The sequence below is a fragment of the Dicentrarchus labrax genome, unplaced genomic scaffold (genome assembly GCF_905237075.1).
Source record: "Dicentrarchus labrax unplaced genomic scaffold, dlabrax2021, whole genome shotgun sequence".
In the NCBI taxonomy this organism is placed as follows: domain Eukaryota; kingdom Metazoa; phylum Chordata; class Actinopteri; family Moronidae; genus Dicentrarchus; species Dicentrarchus labrax.
Window position 1 is genome coordinate 23,238,323 of NW_026136701.1, and position 20,483 is coordinate 23,258,805.

General features: G+C 40.5%; 2 protein-coding genes and 1 long non-coding RNA gene across 12 annotated transcripts in view; 1 reads left to right on the forward strand and 2 right to left on the reverse strand.

Annotated features, from left to right (window-relative positions):
• Positions 1–20,483, reverse strand: part of LOC127368572 (integrin beta-1) — a 67,018-nt gene that overhangs the window by 12,389 nt on the left and 34,146 nt on the right. Inside the window, exons 1-3 of one of the 8 annotated variants that reach the window (XM_051409510.1) lie at positions 13,131–13,154; positions 1,172–1,238; positions 575–660 (exon numbers count right to left, since the gene is read on the reverse strand). The exons of 4 other annotated variants lie outside the window; for them this stretch is intronic. In XM_051409510.1, the coding sequence (XP_051265470.1) occupies positions 575–660; positions 1,172–1,238; positions 13,131–13,139 (162 nt within the window). In that variant the 5' untranslated portion in view covers positions 13,140–13,154. Of the gene's footprint in view, positions 1–574; positions 661–1,171; positions 1,239–10,682; positions 11,039–13,130; positions 13,155–20,483 lie in introns of those variants that run through there. 3 more of the 8 variants (XM_051409543.1, XM_051409561.1, XM_051409569.1) reach the window with 3 other exon arrangements.
• The window catches only part of LOC127368607 (uncharacterized), a 43,760-nt gene continuing 39,455 nt past the window's right edge, over positions 16,179–20,483 (forward strand). The window contains exon 1 of the long non-coding RNA XR_007885856.1: positions 16,179–16,284. This is a non-coding gene — a long non-coding RNA (uncharacterized LOC127368607). The remainder of the gene's footprint in view (positions 16,285–20,483) is intronic.
• Positions 17,631–20,483, reverse strand: part of LOC127368552 (neuropilin-1a) — a 122,338-nt gene continuing 119,485 nt past the window's right edge. Inside the window, exons 16-18 of one of the 3 annotated variants that reach the window (XM_051409480.1) lie at positions 19,832–19,928; positions 19,659–19,703; positions 17,631–18,895 (exon numbers count right to left, since the gene is read on the reverse strand). In XM_051409480.1, coding sequence (XP_051265440.1) covers positions 18,621–18,895; positions 19,659–19,703; positions 19,832–19,928 — 417 coding nt within the window. In that variant the 3' untranslated portion in view covers positions 17,631–18,620. The remainder of the gene's footprint in view (positions 18,896–19,658; positions 19,704–19,831; positions 19,929–20,483) is intronic. The other 2 variants (XM_051409489.1, XM_051409499.1) reach the window with 2 other exon arrangements.

Below are 20,483 nucleotides of genomic sequence, written 5' to 3' on the forward strand. Positions count from 1 at the left end.
AAGGCAGGAAAGAGCAAGTCTCCTGAATCTCTTAACTGTCTAGTACTTATGTGCATTTGTTTGTAAATGCACTTACAAGGTAAGCACAGTTTATGTGAATGTATGTCTATAGACTGCAATGCCAAAATGAATGTGAGAACATAAGAAAAAATATTTACTTACTTTTAGAACTCTCTTTTTCAAAATGACTGCTATGCATTAAACAAAATCATCAGTAACACTGTCAGATATTTTGTTACCTAAATCAAATGATCGTTGGACTGTATTTGTTTGTTTGTTTGTAAGCAGATCTAACTACAACTCCTGTTGCCCGCACACTTTCTGACAAAGGTTGAAATGTCTTTTCTAAATGTATTGTTTTTCATTTATTAGATATTGTATTATTCCATTCAGATGACGACTACCAGCTGTGTTTGTTAGCTGTTTATGTGCAATTCAACCATTAAATCAACGCTGCCACACAACCCGCAGAGGAGACTCTGAATGTGCCACACCCACAATTTAAGATTCCCTGGATATATTTTCATTCTTATGATAAAATACTTTGGCGGCAGCTTTTAGTGATTCAACTCACTTCGTCAGAGCACCATCCACACGTCTCGGCGACCTGGATGCATTCCCCACACGACTGTGCGTTTGCCTTGATGCATATGCTTCCCTCTGAAAAGAGACAACAAGTTCCTTTTAGCCGAGATCACAAAACAGAATTTCCATTAGTTCACTAACTCAAACCAGCTTCGGTTCTTGGCTGTAAATCACAATCTCTTCCCAGTTCAGAAAACTGAGTCATGCTGTGAAAAAGCTCTAGGCAGCCCACCAAGTGATGACTTCACCTTATAAATTTTTTTTAAAAAAAGCCTCCCACCACTTGCCACAAGGTCATTAAACCATGAATGAAGAAATAGAGCACTGCTGTATTTCATTGTGTTTAAGAAATGTCTACAACAAAAAAAGGGGCCAACATTTAGCCCAGTGCACAGAGCAACAACGGATAAGTCAAACCATGATAATCAACATACACAAAGAATACTAAAGGTGTCTGTATTGAACTGCAGGGTCTGTTAACAGGGCTGAAAAACACGTCACGCTTTGTGCTAACTAACATTTAACAGTTAAGATAAGAAAAACAGAGCAAAATGTGAACAAATTAATGACATATCTTTGTTCTTACCTTGCTGTGCCCAGCCGCCACCAAGGACTGCTGATAAGGTAGCTATTAAAAGTAACCGCAGATCCATCTGTAACAAGAAAAATAAAACAAACCTCAATGTTGGAAGCTGAAACCGGGGGGGGAGACACTTCATCCTTAAAGAATCAAAACAGAATCAACAGTCGCATGTATTTTATTGGAGGTTTAATGTGGCTTCAAAGATTCAAAGTCATCCGTATGGGAGACGTTCTTGTTAACCTTTACAGAGGAATGATAGAAAGCATCACAAACAGGCACGGGATGTAGACGACACCGGACGAGTCTGAGCTGAACCTTGATGATGTGACACGGCTGCACAATGGGACACTTTATGATAACCTACATTAAAGTTGGTCAACATTTAAAGAAGCTTATTACCCTACCAAGTGCCCCATTAACACGGCAATTCACCCTTCATCCACCAGGGTGAATAAAGCTGTTGTTAAGGCTCTATCCTGATGTGGAGGTGAAATACCTCCGTTACCGTTAGGCAGCGGAGGGGTGGAGTGATTCACATTTGGCCTGTTCCATACATGGAGGAGTGATTTGCCCACGCTCAGCAGGCATCAGCTGCTACAAACCGCTGCAGTACATACTTGCTTCTTGACTGCAAGTTTGGAGACTTTCATGCTGTTACAGGCCTACGTACAGGTAGCTGGTTATCTTGATAGGGAATTTCAGATAAGACAGAGAACACTAAAAACAGAACGACAGAAAGATTACATCTTATAAGTAGGTGGCGATTCTCAGTTCATCAGCAACTTGAAAATAGTCTTGTGGTGGGTCCACTTTTTTTTTTAACTGAGCAAAAGCCACAACTCGAAAGCAGAAAACTGAGAAAGAAGAAGTAGGTGTGTTCACATGTAAGTGTGTGTGTATGTTCCCATATTTGGTCAGGCTGCCTCCTCCTGAATCCCTGCCATTCCCCACACAATGCCAGTGACACACTTCCTTGACTGTCTGCCCAAATCCTCAAACTCAGAAACTCAGAGTAACTTTTATGTGTCATGGCCCAGCACTAAGTTATACATAGGACATCAGGGCAGTGTTGACAGTAGCTAAAGTCAACAGCTGTGTCTTAAAATAGTCTACCACTGTTGGATCTTATTAAGATAATTTGCAGATTAAACAAATACCAATGGATTAAAGTCCCACTTATATTTAAACGACACAAAAAATGGATATTAACAAAGTGTGAAGTGGAGGTAAAACTGTGTCTGTGTACAGCCTTCATTAGATGCTCTGTGAAAAGTGCACCGGGTACAGGCTACTGCAAAAACAACCACATCCTGTGAAAGGTGGCCTAATGACCAACTTATGTGTGAGTTTCCCATGAGAGCTTTAGTGATAGTTATCATACTGCTACTGGGAAACGGTGGAAGAAAGACACGTCCGATAGAGAAAATGTCACACTGGAAGATTTGGACAGTGTTGGTGGGGCAAACAGCAGAACCCAGAATTTTTAGGGCAGCTTTTAACATCTGGCCAGGTCCAACAGATGGGAATTACTTTCTGTTGGATTTCTTTCTGTACAATAGGCACTGCCCCCTTTTAAATGTAATTACTGACTAAAAAAAAAATCGGACACAAAGAACAACTTTGTGGCAAACAACATACCCAGCTAGATGCTTAATAACATTTAACACCAACTGCAAAGACTTTCTCCACCATTAGGGCTCCTCCCCAAACATTCCTGAAGGCCAGCTTTGTTTACTGCTCCAGGGCTTCTGCCTGCACAGGGCTGCAGATTGCACAGAGCTGACAGATTGGGAGGCATTCGGGGTCTCCAATGCCTTTGTGCCACATAATGGAAGTAGGGAGGCACACTGGGATCTCTGGTAAAGATCTTGGGACATGATAACTTTTGAAAGCCGGTTTTCTTCAACATAAACTCTGAATGAAATATTAAGGACGCCTCCCAGAGGAATCTTTATTTACATCCTCTGTTCATCCTTTATTATTGCCAGTGTTCTCAGGTACATACAGAAGACATAATGGTTTTAATGAAGACTCTCACTACCTTTTCAGCTTAGAAGCACAGAGAGCAACTCAACAGTGACACCTGAATTATTGTTTGACCGTTGGAGGAGGAGTGGTACAATAAAAATGGCAGGTACATAAAAGTCAATGCTTCCTTCTACCCAGCGTCACAGCTGATAAAGAGCTGATAGCAACTTCAGGCAGACACAGTCTGATGTGGCCTAATCAGTAACAGACTGTAACACTGCTCCTCATAACTGTGAAACATGATAAAAGAAAGCCAAGTAGTACGTGGTGACTTCAGCACAGGGACATGGGTCAAAAAAGGGTCTTAGTCACTTAGTGTCTTTACTGACAGATTTTAGAATTTATCCTAATGACTCTAACTCCTGTTACAGCCACCAGTTGTCTAATGTTATTAATCCAAAACTACGAAGAGTTTAAGACACTTGCACTTTATCTGTCTCACATATCAGTTGAGAAAATGAGTTTCTACACATATGAGGCCATGTCACTTCCTTGCTAGCAGTCAGAGTGATAGATGGACACTGATAGAGAGAAGATATTGTGAATCAGTCTTGGGAAACATAAACTCTCAAGTCACACTGAGACTGCAAGTGGCAGATGAAGTAGGCGATCACATTTAAAAACTCACACAAGGTCTTGCTTTCTTTTCTTTTTCTCATCCTCTTTTTTTTCCCCTCTCACTCCTCGTCAAGCAGAAACTATGGCCCTGTGAGTACTTGTGATGACAGACCTGAGAGCTCAATATTTAGAGTAACAGGAGCACACTGTGTTGAATCATGACTTTGTATGGTCAGAAGCTGGAGAAGACAAGAGACGGCACACGCTTTGTGTTTGTGAGGCCGAATGTTAGCGTCACCATTATTCATTTACGGTTCGAAAAATGTCTGTACAGTAACAGAGACGGTGGTTTTGGGATCATGTGTGGATGTGAGGGACTGTAAAGCAGAGTGTAAGAGCTCACACACTCCTCTGAACTGTCTGTAGATGCAACAGGTTTTAAGGCTGCAGTCGGCAAATATCACTTATATCCATACTGTCGGCTGTAAGAAAACTCATCGCAAACCAAACTCAGCAACCAACTTATCACAGACGTTCATGTGGAACAGCGGGTTGAGTGGATTCATTGATGAGTTGAACCATTTTGCTAATGGACTCTGTGTTTCAGTTATTCTTCAGTTATTCTCGTTCCAGCTTTGTAAATATGAGGATTTGCTGTTTTTCTTTGTCAAATATGATAATAAACTGAATATTTTTGGACGGGTGAACCAACTATGGCACTATTATCACTATTTGACTTACATTAATTGATGATGGTTAGTTAATTAGCAGCTTACAGTCGTTCGTGTTCAGAATCTCTTCGTCAACCGGCTCAACCTACAAGATCCCTTCCTAATTTATCCATTTATTGAAATGATATAGGTTTGATTACATTTGCTGGGTGTAACAGTGACCTTCCAGACCTCTCAATCAGCAGCTGAAATGGGTCTGCTGTTGTGCTCGGGGATGGCCGTTTCCCCACACCCGGTCAGGATAGAACAACAATGCCAGACGGAGCTTTTGCAGTCTGAGAATGGGAATGTCATCTTCCGGTCATACAGCCAGGAAATGGCGTCAGAAAAAAAATAAATAAATAACCACAGTCAGCTCGGCTTGCACAGGTTGTTCCAAATAATCGACTTAAGGAGACCACGCTTGTCCCAGTGACTCAGAACCTGTAGATGTTCCTATAACTCTGGTGTTATGTACAGTTACTGGTCGACAAACAAACCTGCCACAGCGGCACAGAGAAACTCCTCCAGCATCTTCTCTTCTTTATAACCATTTTCAAAAGGTCCTCTGCTGAATAGTTTGAATGTGTAAACACTACCTGCCTGCTATGAACTAATACAACAGCCAAAGCTTTCAACGTGTGTTGTAGTGTTGAAACAGACCCAGACAAATGTTTTATATCGAGAATTTCTTCCAACAGCTGCTGGGGAGAGCGGAGTGAAACCCAATCCTTCGCGGCGCTCCCTGTTTACGGTCCACTGTCTGCCGTCGGCCTCGGACAGGTCAGAGAGCGTTTTGATTCAATCTGCAGACTGAAAGTACGCCTCAGGGACCAGAGCCTCCCTCTGTGATGTAAATTCACACGCAGAGAGTTGTGTAGCAAATAATCGACTCCCTGTGTGACATCTCCGCCTACTTGACGTTCCTTTAATGAAGGGGAGGCAGCGCGGAGAGGATGAATGAGGAAGAGTGAGATAGGGTAATATTTTAGCCAGAAACACAAACCATGCAGATGTTCTAATGTTCAGTGATCTGTAAAAACAGATCAATCAGTCACAATCACGAGGGGATGTGTGAGGAAACAAACTCACCACAAGTCAGACACCAGGCTGAAGTCAATGCACTCAATAAGGGCGTCTGCATCAATAACTGTGATCAGACAGAGTTTTCTATTGGTCAGCTATCACACTGCCTGCGGGAAATCCCAGTATACTTCATAAAGCTACGTTGGCTTCAGTCACATTTAAAAGCAGGAGTTTAACATGAGGGCTTTGACTCAGACTGTACAGACGTGTGTCACCACTACTTCTTTGTTTACGCCTTCCTCCGTTCACTGACAGTGCCACAGTGACTTATTGACTGTTGATAACTAAGGAAACACACTTCCTGCTGAATACTGCACTATAAAGCTCCATTAGCAGCTTTTTATGCGTTTACATTTAGTACAGACACAGAATTATCCTCAAGGTGAAAAACAAACCTCATGAACTGGTGGTCTGTGGGTCTACGTGGGTGCCATACAAGTGAAAGAGTTGTATTATCTGATTGAGAGTGAAATCTGTTTTTAAACTCTGTAGATTATCTGCCTTCCTGACCCCCGTCTGTGACTTGTTGCTGCAGCTCATACTGGCTCTGAACAGACACGTTCTGGTGTCGTCTAAAAGGTGGAGCGAGGCAACATCTGTGAATGCTTAGTAATATTTAACAAAGTCCATGTTTAGACTTGTGGACGACCACAGTTCAACAAATAGGCCCTGTAATGTTCCTTATATGGCATCTATGTTGCACCAGGTGATACTTCTGTGGTTTCTGCATGAGATTGAAGATAACATAAAACATAAAATATACTAATTATAAAACAATAAAATCACTAAAACATAACATTTCTGCAGCGTCCCTTTATGCCCATCGACTAGAGCAAGTGCCCCTTTGTGCATGCATCAAACTGGAAGTAATTGCAAGAGCTACCACAACTAGTTTCTCAGCGGTTCCTCGTTGTTCGCGATTAGAGGTTAACCACACGGTGCATTGCTAACCCCGATGGGTGACTCAATGTTTTTCCCTCGAGAAAAGAGAAGTGCACATTGCTCCAACTCCCACATACGACAATGTGAACACGTTGTTGCTTAAATACTTTGTATCATTACAACACTAACCCAGACCAGACGACCACAAATTGCATTCATTACTATTATTTACACTATAGAGTGTTTCCTCTACGGTACAGCGGGCTTTGTTTGTCCTTGTTATTGCTATATGGTTTCTGTATTTTAGCTTTTTTATCTCAAACTGTGTTGCTAACTGTCGCCCGAACTGAACTACGCAGAGACTGGAACTACGGCTGCAACTAACTTTTACTTTTTCTTGTCATTTGATTGTTTGGTCTGAAAATATTTGGCCTTCAGATTGCTTAATTGCCAAACTACATGGTACCGGAGCCGCGTCCTTTGAGGAAGTACTGGCAGCATAGATAACTACTAAATATCAGAACTGGAGAGTATTTCTTTATTGAAAGAAGAGCAACAAACGGCACTGAAGTCTTCTACCGACTGGCTCCGCTAAGAGTTGGACTACGTTATATGGTTTGATTTTTTTCTGCACTTTTTGCAAACAGTTTCCAAAGACAACTTCCCAGATTACTCTTTGATGCAGTCAGGTAAATGTATATTTAGCACTCAATTATGCAACTTCTAATCATCAAGAAATCCTTATTACTGGATTTCTAGCAATTAAAAGACCCGGACATAATTTAACTGCTTCGGGGCTGATTACGGGCTGATTGTGCCTAATGTGTGACCACCTGATGCTTCTGTTTCAACTTGCATTTAAACACCAATCTCACGATTTTGGATTTTATGAAACTAACGCTATTGATATGCACTTTGTTACTGTCTAAACTATGCAATGCATCTCTCTAGTGTTAAGGATCTGACAGCAACGTGAGCCAAACACTACTCTGTGTGTCCCATAATGCATCCTGGTGTAATAAAATGATGAATGCTGCACTATTTGTGCCAAGATCTTCTGTGAGAAACAAGGAAAGTGAAAGGTGGCTTTCAACACAGGTCAGCATTGTTCACACTGGGTGGGTTCATCTGCTAGTCCACAAAAATGAGTTGTGTGCCCATCCCCCCCCCCCCCCACCACCACACCCAGCTCTGTTTGCCACTCAGTCAGCCATCCGGCCCCCACCTGCTGTTGAAAGTCACAGTCCACTCTCAGTCCATTAAGTCCCCAAACAACTCAGCGTGACTCTGCAGCCATTTCCTTAATTAAACCCCACCCAGACACCACTTTTCTCTGTAACAGGCTGTTGAAAGATCAGGAAGAACACCTCGCGTTCTGACTGCAAACCCGGCCTGTGCTATCGAGCTAACATCTGCAATAACGCTTGATACTGAACTTAAAAGTGCTGTCAGACTAGATGAGCATCAACAGGTGACGTCTGTCTTTTTTTTTTTTAAAGAGGAAAACAAAGCGAGGCAACAGAAAAAGACCATCTGACATCCAGCTGACTATAAAAATAGTTGAAAGAATTAATAGAAATGTCCTTTTCCTACAATCATGCAGATGTTTTGACTTATTGGGAAACTTTACGGGAAGCATCCTCCATCCATCCTTCAAGCTGACTAATCAATTGTGGATTAATCATCAACAAACCAACACAAGTGAAAAGAGTTAGCCTAATCTTCCTTTGGAAAACAAATAAGATTGATAAGTAAGAGCAAATCAAGATGTGATCGTAATGTAATCCGATCACTTTATCATTGGCGTTACGTACTCGGCAGATATAGCAGACTGGTTCTGGAAAGAGTTAAATTCGCTGAGTGACCTGCGAGACCTGTTTAGGGGGTTTGTCTGTCATATGGGGGAGATCCTGATCTCCGAGCCCTTCCCCAGAGAGATGAGATAACGCATTCCTTCTGCACTAGCTCCGTACTGTGTCGTGGAAAACGACGTAGCTGAAATATGGGGTGCTTTTTTTTCCACTTCTTTCCAACCTGAACCCGGAGTTCACTCGGTCAGTTTGATGTAGAGTGAGTGTAATGTCAATTTTGGCTCTGGGAAAAAAAAAACCCAGCTGTCAAGGTTTAAATAGCCTGTGTGTTAAGAACTTACTGAGGCTGGATTTCCATTTCCAACACCTTATAAAGTATTTGAAAAGGCCTTTTTTTTAAATTAGATATCTTGTTTCCATTGTGTGAGAAAGGAAACGTCAAAGATATTCAGTTTACACTCATAGACAAACAAATAGACAGATGGCAGACTTGTTAAATGACTTAAACGATTAATAGATGCTGACAATCCACTTTCAGAAACTCCAATTTTACACCCAAATTACACAAATTGATCCTTCATTTGTAGTTTTTTTTTAAAAAACTTTTTTGTAGAAAGTTTTGTGCTCTTCAGGGAATTCTGTACTTCTAATAATGTCCACTTTCCAACAGAGGTTTCCACAAGGTTTGACGCTCAGAGAGATGGAGCCATGAAGGGATGATATTTTAACCATGATCATATATATATTTACTTTGTTTGGTCACCACCAGGAAGCCCGTCATCATCCATGACTCATATGAGACAAGTCGGGGGTAAAGGCACGGCGTTGAGTAACGCTCAATGACCCCTCCAAACTGCCCCGGACACTCCTAGCTGTGAGCCAGGCGCTGCTCACTGTGTTTAAACATCACAACAATGTAACTAAGGGAAGTGACTCAGTGATCTGCAGGGAGCCAGCTCCAGTCTACAGACACCCCCCCCCCACCTTCATGTCTACAATTACCAGGGCCTGGTGTATATTATCTGCATCCATGTGATGTGTACACCCTGAACGGGATCAAAAGACATATGTTGTATTCGCACCTCGATACGGTGCTGTTGCTATGTCATTATGGTGGTTGTCTATAAGCCGAGGACAGGCTAGTAATTAACCCAAACATTTTATTCCCCATCCTCTCTAAATTAGGCCTTGCAGCAAGAACTGGGTGAGCGCAGATTACTAGTTCAACAAGCTCCTCCTCGAGATTAAAAAGGGAGAAAGAAAGGCATGGCGAAAAAAAAAACGCCCCCTCAGGGTACAATTCCTTCACAGGAAGTGAATCGGGTAGGCAAGACCGAGCTTGTCTACATACTGCACAGTCAACAGATCCCGAATCAGAGCTTCGGGGCAAGGCCCAACAAGAGACTCTAGGTTCTGGCTAACCACTTAAGCCCGCTGTAAGACACCTTTAGTCTAACAGCATCTCCAACCACAGTTTATACAGTCTATATAATGCAGTTTGACCAGACTACGGCTATCACTATCACTATGGATTACAACATGGGATGTTGTTTGGTTTTCTACTTTATGTATGTTTGACCCCCAAAAGGTGTAAAACGTCTGAAGCAAATGGTCCCTTCGTATGTATGTGTACACAAATGTTTAAAAGACATCTGACAAATGGACCCAAGTGCTTTAACAGCACTGCTAAAGAAAACCAGGTGGCTTTTAAATCCAATCTTCACTTTCCAGGGAAAGGATTAATAAAAAAATGCTTTAAAAAAAAATCCAGATTGATGGTTTTGTCAGAAGACTTCACAAACAAAGTGTTAATTGTCTCCTAAATGGTGCGACTCTCCCCCTATCTATTCCTTTAAGAGAAAGCTAAACCACAAAACATTTCTCCTTTAGGGAATTATAATTTCAATATGACAACAATGCTAAAGAAACCAAACAGTACAAAGCAGAAAATACACACATATACATGATTTTAGACATGTTACATATTATTTGTAAGTTTTAAAACACCAAGTAAGATCTGTAAAAGCAGTTTTGACTCTATAACAGCTGCCATGGTTTTAAATAATGGTGCTAATAAGTTAATATATCACCATCTTCCTCAGCTTCAACCACCCACACTGCCCCTCTTCGGTCATACAAAGCGGCTCAGTGGCCTACTTTCTCCTACAAAGCCCCAACTTAAACACACATGAGGTAGAGTTAGGGTTGAAGAAAAGTGCCAACATTTCACACATCACGTTGTTGAAAAATTATATTATTTAAAAGGACATTAATAGCATTAAAAACAAAAAAAAACCCCATCCAATCCACACCCATAAAGTTCGCCCCTGAAGACAGGCATTCCTTGCTTCTCCCCCCTTTTGTCGGTTACAGTGTGTTTTCAGTCGCCTTTAAACACGGCAGACCCGTTAAATGTTAAGTTAAAATAACAACACTTACCTTCTATTAATGCTGTACTGGCGTTTTCAGCTGAGTTACACTGACATTTACCCCCTAAAAGTGTCCTTTTTTCTTTAATAGAAATTGGGAGGTAAAAAAAAAAAACAACGGTCGCTGCGGCGAGCACAAGCCCCGAACTGTTGAAGAGGGTCCGCTTTGTTTTAGCTAATAAACCGCAACGTTCCGAACGTGCCCGGTACGTAACGTCTCCAACCGCAGGACGTCAACGGTTACGTTCCTGACAAATTAACTACAATATGTGTTCATATATATTTTTAAAAAATGGCATTAAAAAAAAAAAGGGCGAGGAGTCCCCGGCTCGCTGCTGCTGCTGCTGGGTCGAGTTTTTTTTTTTTTTTTTTGTCGTAATGTACCAGCTCAACAAACCTCTTCTTCTTATTTAGTCCCCGCCTACACAGGAAGAGCCGCGGCACGTACAGGGGAGCGGAACAAACACACCGGGAACCTTTGAACCTGTGCTCACCTCGGATGTGGTGAACCGAACACACACACACACACACACACACACACACACACACACACACACACACACACACACACACACACAAAATAAACAATAAACATAAATAAAAAGGAGGGGGTCAATTCATTTTGTTTTACTACCAGAAAAAATATTATTGTATTTATTTATTTTTGTTTATGTTAAATGTTATTTGTGTTATTTATGTTTTTGTTTATGTTGTGCCAATATGTCAATAAATTGGCATTTTATTGACAAGTCTGCTCAACAAAAAAAGATGCTTGTTGAAAAAACCTAAACAACTTAGAGGATTTAAGCAAAAAAAAAACAAGAAAGAAATTTAAAAAAGGGATGCATTTACATGTGGGGGAAAGTATTTTTGGGATTCTTAAGGACAGTTAAGGTGCTTGTACTTAAGGTTTGTTTGTGAACATACACTAAAACACAACATCAGATGAAATGATAAGGGCCTTACTGTGGTTCCTCCTTTCTAACCTCAAATAAGGGGCCTTGTGTTTCAAAATCTAGTGTTCTTGTTTGTGCTCCTTATATGTTGTATATTGCTAAATCTATGTTTACTCATGTGACCATGCAGCAGCCTAAATTTGAGGCTATTGTATTCAGTGTTTTTTGCACATTGCAGGTTGACAGGTTGGTGAAAGGACAAGTGTGTGAGATTTAGTGACATCGTGTGGTTTAGTTGCAACCATTTAAATACAGCTCACCCTTTCAAGCTTGCAGGAGAAGCTGCAGTGGTCTAATCTAGAGCCAGTGTTTGAGTTTTGTCCATTCTGGGGAGGAGAGGACCCGCTCCCGAGAGAAAATCAGCTCATTCTTGGGTAACAAAAAACAACTATTCTTATTTTTCAGGTGCTCGCAACACTAATGTGTATTTCTGCTAATAGATCCTCATACACACTGAAAGCTTTACAGGGCCCAGCAGAGGCAGGAAGAACCTCGCTTCTCACTGCAAGCGCAGCATGTTTGAAGGAAACCCAACCCAGAAAAAAAAGTAACACCTTTAACAGTACACTACCAATTGTTTCAGGTGAACCACATGTTTGACATGTGTTTCAGCAACCCACCACCTTCACTTCCTGTGCAAACAGAGAAAGCTGTCTCTGATACAATTTTTTTTTTTTTTTGCCTTTTCCTGTACTAAGCACCCATGAGACCTTTTTTTTCTTCTGGTTTTGAAATAGTTGCTATAATCACCTGCTTGTGTGATCAAGTTCTGTCATGGAGGACCAGAGCAGACATAATACGTGTTATCAACTACATCTGGTGCCAATTAACATGGTACAGGCCTAACCTTTAACCCCACGGACTCACAGTTGGGTCTGTCTGTGCAGACCTTTCTAGTGGAGATCCAAAAATGTGCAAAGATACCAAATATATCAGTCCGAATCTATTATCTAGTCTATAAAACCTCAAGAATATTTCCATTTGATGGGATGTTGATGCCATATAATACATGGAGTCTTAGTCATATAGAGCTGATACAGAATACCCAATATATACCGTATAATACTGTAAGAAAATGTGCAGTAAGATCATTTAACAACCTTTAAAGCTACTTTATTTCAGAAGTAAAATCAAATCTATACAGTACATTAAAGTATCTTAAAATATCCCTTTTAAATTCAACATGGTAAAATAAATTGAACAAGTAGATAAGCAAAGACATGTTGTAATTCAATGGTCTCTTAATGCAGTTGAGTGGAAAATCAGAAGCATAAAGATACATGGGAAATAATCAGTATCGATACATTAAACAAAATCACTGTTGTCCCAAACTAGACACACATATGTTGACTCAAAGACTATTTTCTCTTTAGAGTAAAGCAGCGAAGGGACTCAGAGCTGATGGTCAACCTCCCACATTTAGCCTCTGTAATCACAGTAAAATGTGTGACAAGACTGGAGCAGCTGATTCAGATGCATGCCCAGATGACACATGCACTCACCATCTCCATTACAACTTCTTTACATCACCGCACAATCATCCTGCCGCATACCTCCGATAATCCGTTCAGGGAGAGTTTAATGACTATCCGTTTCACACACATTCATAACAGAGAAAAAAACTCAACAACCACAACCACAGCCTCTGATGACCACTGCTTTCTTTAAGGACACATCAGAGGGAAATTCCACAGCACAGGACAGTGTTTGCTGTGTACTTTCTACTTTCTATTTTCACATTATGGTCAGTAGTAGGTCCACATCTTTATAAACAAACGTATCTCTGATTGTATCTAATGCATATCATAGCCATATAAACCCTATAAGGGACAAAAATGAGCTTCAGCCTTCTATTTACCACCTGTTTGTTTCACTTTTGTTTAATGCAAATGTATTTAAAGGAATATGTACTGTGTAAGTTTTAACACAGAGGCTCTATAAGACAAGTAGACCATGCCTTATAGGCACCACTTCCTTTAGATACACAGTGAATAGTGCCCAGTTGATAATCCAACCTTAATGCCACAAAATATTGAGCACTGAAAGCCCTTATGTTCACTGTGCAGCAAAGGTGAGTTGTGGAAAGGAAATATGGTGTTGTTTGTTTATGCACATTTACAACTGAGGCATTGCACTGTGTTTGCATTACCTTGTGCCACATATCTAATGCTCTAAATGATTAATAGCACAAATTATAAGAGTTGTTCTTCAAGTGCTGCTTCATAAACTACCACATTTAACCTGACTCCACAGATTGAGCAACATACGGCATACAGACGGTTGATAAGTCATTGCTGCAGTCTAACGGCAACACAGAAATGAGACAGCATATAAAAGCAACTGCAGACACTGAAGCCAGCAGAGTACGGGAAGGCGGTACAGAAACCAACTTCTGGGCAGGAACCTGACCTTAAACGAAACCACATAACTGAAGTTCACATGAGATCAGACTGAGTTGAGCTGAGCTGAATGTTCAGCTCATAAAACATATTCTCTGAGCTGAGGCAGACATGTTTTATGAGAAATAATCCATTTAGTGTGTGTCTTGGACTCATGTTGCTGTTTTATATTGTTTCAAGAGGCAATTCTGCCACCCTGTGGTCAAAGCGTGATATGGCAGACAGTAAATATGATATGAATGTCAACCCACCTTTAAGACCTGAGTCTGAGATTTTGTTCATGTCAGAGGATTTCAACCTTTCCTCTTTATCCTTAGTTGTGTCCCTGTCTCAGACTTCATAATTGTATAAGTATGTAGTGAGCTCACCCTTTCAAAGTACACTCAATAAGTATATAAGCAGAGTTTTTGAGTGTACTTTACTTTTGATATACTTTATAGACCCATAATGCATTGCACAAAGGTATCCGAGGAGGAATTGTGAATAGTGGCAAACATTTTTGCAAACACAGTTGGCACCACAAGGTCCATTCGTAGCTGCTCTGGAGCTTTCGTCACAGTCTTCCCCGGCACATCGAAGTTTCCCCAGCTGTCGTGGAATTGGCCTTGGAAACAGCAGCTGACAAACAGCCTCATTACAAGGTCTGTACTTAAACTTAATCTTTTAAGGATCAGACAGAAGGAAATGGAGTCTTCTAAATTTCAAAGCACCATGTTTTCCCCCGTACTTTTTAGTGCTATGCAGTAGTTTGGGGTTTTATTTTCCCAGGGTTTTGAGATAAAATATCTGCTTCCACCCCAAAACGATGAAGATGACACATCACTGATAAATCACATTATATTACAAATTATAATATTTAAATGTCCTCATTTCTCAGAGTCAGTCAAATAACATGCTACATTCACTGGGTTTCTTCAATAAACTGTATGAAATCTAACAAAAATCAAACCAAAGTATCTGTTACTAGATACCAGTGGAGGGTTGTACTTTGGACAAACTTTAAAACAAACCATTCTTTCTGATATAGGAAAGAAACAGTAAAGCAGCTTTTACTTAAAACATTTATTTGATCCAATTCTTTGGAATGTAATAGTTAATGATCAGAGTCTGAGACAACAGAGACGGATGAGTCTGGGTGCTGACCAGAAAGTCAAAGTACAAACAATACTTTTAGTCACTTAAGGCCTCACTGCTTTTCCATTTTTTTACTTCCTTATTTCCTTTCTTGTTTTTTTTCTGGATCTGAGACAGCAAAAATTACAGAAGCAGTATTGAAAATAAAACACTTTTTTTTCTTGTCATACAAAGAAAAATAAAAAATAAAAACAATGGCACGTACATCAGTGACAAAAACACAAGGTGATATTATACCAAGTAAATAAAATTGTTACGTTTTCAAAGAGACGCATATAAGCTTTTTCGAGAATGAAAAACATCTCTGTAAGTTGTACTTTTCAGAATTATAACATTGTCATCTGAAATCGTGTTAAAAAGAAGCAACAATAACACTGTCTTCTCCTTCCTTCTTTCTCTCTTTTCATAAATCAACATCATAAACACAGATTTTTTTTTTTTAAATATATCAGTGCAACATTTGTTTTCACATCTAGTGCTGCAGCATCCTTTCTTGTTTAAAGGGGAAGGATTGACGTCCGACTGAAACATCAGAAGCACATTCTGTCAGATTGAAATTACATTTTGTGACACCCATAATCTCGTCTGCTTCGTTTGCTGTAAACATATTGATATTTTCCAGAAAAAAAACAGAGACCGATGCACCAGTGTGATTTTCAAAAGCTAATAATCTCAACAGTTAGAGCACCTTAATTGGATTGGAAATGTTCAGTCAGTCTTTGCTGAAACAATGATTTGATTTAAACAGAGCCAGCTGAGGAGGTTGATTTCCTTTACAACAAAAAACGGGGAAACTTGATGTCTCTAAAGCCTGATCTTAAAAGGAAACAATTGATCCTATATTGACTACTGACTAAAAGTCTCACTTCACATTTGGAGCTCACACAATGTCACATAATGCTACATTATAAATGGTCAGGTTTAACTTCCACAGTGCACTGCAACAGGAATTACACTGGAACAAACATTGTAGTTCTTCCAGTTGCCAGTGGCAATATGTCAAACTATCATACCTGCTTTTTTTTCCAATGGCTTTTGAATCTTTGTAAGTTAAGTATCTGTCTTGCCCAGCATACAATAACTTGTTAATTATCACAGAGTGAACATAAAACATCTGCTGGAGGTTATTCACTGATACCAGTGAGCTAGTGATCTGTGACATTTCTGGTTTTCGAGACTCAATCCTCCCATCTATACAGTGCTATGAACAAGTGACCAGTATCACAACACATTTAGCTACAAAAGCTAAAACACAACAAAGCAGTATTATTAGTACAGTATTTATAAGGCTTGTCGTTTTCAGTCAATTCTTTCACTAAAAAATACCCAGGTTTTAAAAAAAAAAAATGTCCTCACAGAGTGGGACAGAGTTGATAAGAGGGCACTGATCACTGTAGATTGCAGGGTATATGAGCCTTTTGTGATGTTGACAGCTAAGATAATGCTCCTGCAAAGAGAGAGTGATGAGTAAAACAGGGATGAAATACAAATCGAGCTGCTGCAGAAACCCACGGAAAAAAGCGAAGAAACAAAAAACAACAGAGTGCTGTCCGGGGAAATTTTAAAATCCAATTTTCAGAGGTTTAAAAATAAACTAGAAGAAGATAATGAGCCCTATGGGTTTATGGGACATTTTGTTGGGTCTCTGCTCTGATTAGCTGGTAAAACTCATCTCTGTATGAAAATGTGACTTAATTGTGTGTGTTATTCCCAGACTACTCGATCAGATCATTTAGTCACCTGTTGGGGTCATTTTTTGCTCCATTCAAATATTTCTCCTTTGATAGTCAACACAGGAAATACACTGACAGAGAGAACAGCATTGTCATGGCAAACATTAGTTCTTGCTTTATCACTCAAGACATTCAGAGCCTGCACATGCTGTCAGCTCAATAAAAGACGCTGATGGACCCGGAGAGAGACACTCAGAGTCTTTCTGATGGACTGCTGGACACACTTCTGGTTTAATGTTTCACAGTCATTGTGTTAGCAGAAATATAAAGTATCTCAATCCCGACGGTCCATCCTTGACGTGCTGTCGTCATCTTAGCGGTACTGAGGTGGTTTGTTTTACCCTGTACAAAAACATCCTTCCGTCTTCTCAAGCCATTTCCATCGTTCTTCCCAGAGCACAAACAGAAACCAGGCGACGACAAAACTGACAAAATGGCGACCAGCTCACACATGTAAAGGAAACACAAACAACACTATTTGTGCCTCTGTCTGTTAAAACTAGTAGTTTCTGTACATTTTCTGAATTTTGGAGTTTAGGGCGAGCTTGATTCCAACAACATAGAAAGGATACTGCGGCACTGGTGTCTTTTTCTATAGAAAAGGGCGCTCAAATATATTAAAACCTATGTACAATATGTTGGATGTGTCATGTGCCATGAAAATGAGGCATTCAGGGCTCCTACACATTCTCCATTCTGAAATCTCAAAGCTTTCCCAAACCTAAACGTTAACTGCTTCCCTTGGACTTCAACATTTTAATAAGTACAACTGTCATCAAGGCAAGAAGATCTTCAGATCTACACCAGCACGTGTGATATTTGACAGTACACTACAAGACTGCAGTCGTATAAAATTAGTTTTCCGGATCTGTCCACGTGTCTGTGTAGGAACCCTGGACGGAACGCCAGCCGATGAGAAAAACAACCAGCAGAAAACAAGGCAACAGAAAAGTTGGAGGAAAAGAAAAAGGCACTGTCGGAACTAGACACAGGTCACGATGGTACCCGCCTTCACACATAAACACACACACACACACACACACACACACACACACACACACACACACACACACACACACATACACACAGAAAGATGCTTGCACTTCATGTTTACAGGTAACATGAGCACACATACACGCACACACCTAGACACATACACACCTTAAATGCAGATGTATATGAATGAACACACACACACACACACACACACACACACACACACACACACACACACACACACACACTCATACACACTCACTCACAGGGACATATGGCCAGCTAACGAGCCAGATATCAGAATAGTGATTTTCACATACTCCGCTCTTTCTGTGAAACTGTGACATTTGAAAAAAGACAACAAAAACAAAACAAAAACAAAAACAAAGAAAAATCAAATCTTATCTTTCCATAAAAGTACACAAACGATACTTTCATCTGAATTGGTCTCAACACCAGCATGTGATTACATGAAATCAACAAAGCACGCCAAAAAACAAATAGAATCCTTAGTTTTCTTCTTTTTTTTTTTGCTGTACAGATTCTTTATACACAGTGCCCCCTACAGGTCAGTCCCTTCCACTGCCGCTCCTGAGAAAAAAAATTACATTGGCTCACTATCAGCCCACCCTGCCGTCCCATTGGTGGCCTCAGCCCTATGTTTCTCCCGCTTGATTGGCTGCATCACGTGTCCATGCGGAGCAATCGCGGCTCCGTCTCTCTTTGCCCCTCACGCTTCTGAATAGTTAGTCTGTCCATTCATCTTGTCCTTCTTTAGCTTCACACCATCCACCAGCTCAAAGTTATAGTTTTCCAGGGCGGATAAGTTCCTGTCCGTCATGCTGCCCTGCGAGCAGGCGCAGTACAGGACAACGCCGCAGATGGCGCCCAGGAAGACGCCCAGCGCTGACATGGCGATGATGGTGATGAGGATGGGGTCCAGGGTCTTCAGCATGTTGCCGGGGCCGCCGAGTTCGCTGGTCTCCTGCGAGAGGGAGTCCATCGCTGCAAGAGAGAGAGAGAAAAAGTTTGTGATTGCAGGCTTAAAAGGACCATACTGGTGGTTCTGCATGTTCTGGATCATAAAGTATAAAAGGCAGCTTCCAGAAATGACAAAACATTTTCCTTTCATCACATTTAAGTTCCTTTTTTCCTTGGTTTACTTTCCCCACTTGTGAATGTTTTTGCCAGCAAAATGTGAATGTCAGAGCTTCTGTGAACAAAACAACAGCCTTCAACACAGATTCTCCTGCTTGAATAAAACAGGTTAAGGTGGTAAATGTTTATTGCAATGGACTATCTATCTTTCTCAAGAAAGCTTCAAGTCTGTTCAAGTTAAAATGAGTATTGAAACGTGTGGAAATAAGCGGAAACGACCGGCTGCCTAGAAGACAGGAAATCAATTCAAACACACTTTGAAAAACTGATCAGGAGTGGTATCAAGTTGATATAGTTAATTTCCTAAAACATGGAAATTCACTGATGTGGTACTTTAAGATGTCAAAAAACACTTCTGCTACAAACAGTATAAACATTTTTACTTTTCTGGAGGCGACAGACAAGATTTTTCATGGAAAAAAGAAAAGAAACTTGTAGAAGGTGAACAGAAGTGTGATCCTTCAACTAGAAAATGTCTGACTTCTGTGCACACAACACAGCTGAGGACTAGTCTTAGCAATTCTACCATACTGTGGAGGCAAAGAAAGTCTGTGGAGATGTGTCCACAAACACACTGTAATGGCACAATTAGAGTCAGGAAGGTACTTACGTAGGATGAAGATCTCAGTTGGCGGAGATGTAGGAGCTTCTGGGTCTGGAGGACAAAAAAAAGAAAAGATTTAGATTAAAGCATAGCGACTGTAGATGACACAGAACTAGTATAAAATGTATAAATGTACCATTGTGACCTTTAATAAACAAGTTAAAACAATAAGTACATACCTTTGCACTCCTCAGGATGGAGTCCATCCAGGATCTGGATATTGTCCACAGCTATGTGACCTGCACTGCGTTTGTCTGCAACGCCTTCCACAATCACCTACGAATAACAACATGTGGTCAGTCTCAGCAAAACCAATCAACTCTCCACCCAAACTATATCTTTAAAAGTTGTATTTCCCTTCCTAGCCCACCCCTGCTGGTTTCACAGTTGGTTTTAAATCAGTCTTTCCCCTCCTTTAGGACATGACCCACCAAGAGGTTGCAAGATAAATATCAAAGATCATGATAATTTTGCTATACAAAAGTCTGTTTATTTTCCTGAAAGATCCAGTATGTAGGATTTAGTGACATCTAGTGGTGTAGTTGCAGATTGCAACTCACTCATTCACTCAAATGTTACACACTGGACCTTTAAGTATCCTCTTGTTGAACATATGAACAGCTTTACTTTCTCTGACCTCTCGTATTTGTTAAAATGAAACAATATGAGAAAAGAAAATCGCTATTTGGTTGCAAGAGTGGGCACCAACCATGAACTGCACCACTCCTGGTTTGAGCACAAAGTGCTTTATGTTAAAACACATAAAACCAATTCCAGCTTATCCCAGCATGCACTGTGCCAGAGGCAGGGAACGCCCAAAAAAAGTCACAG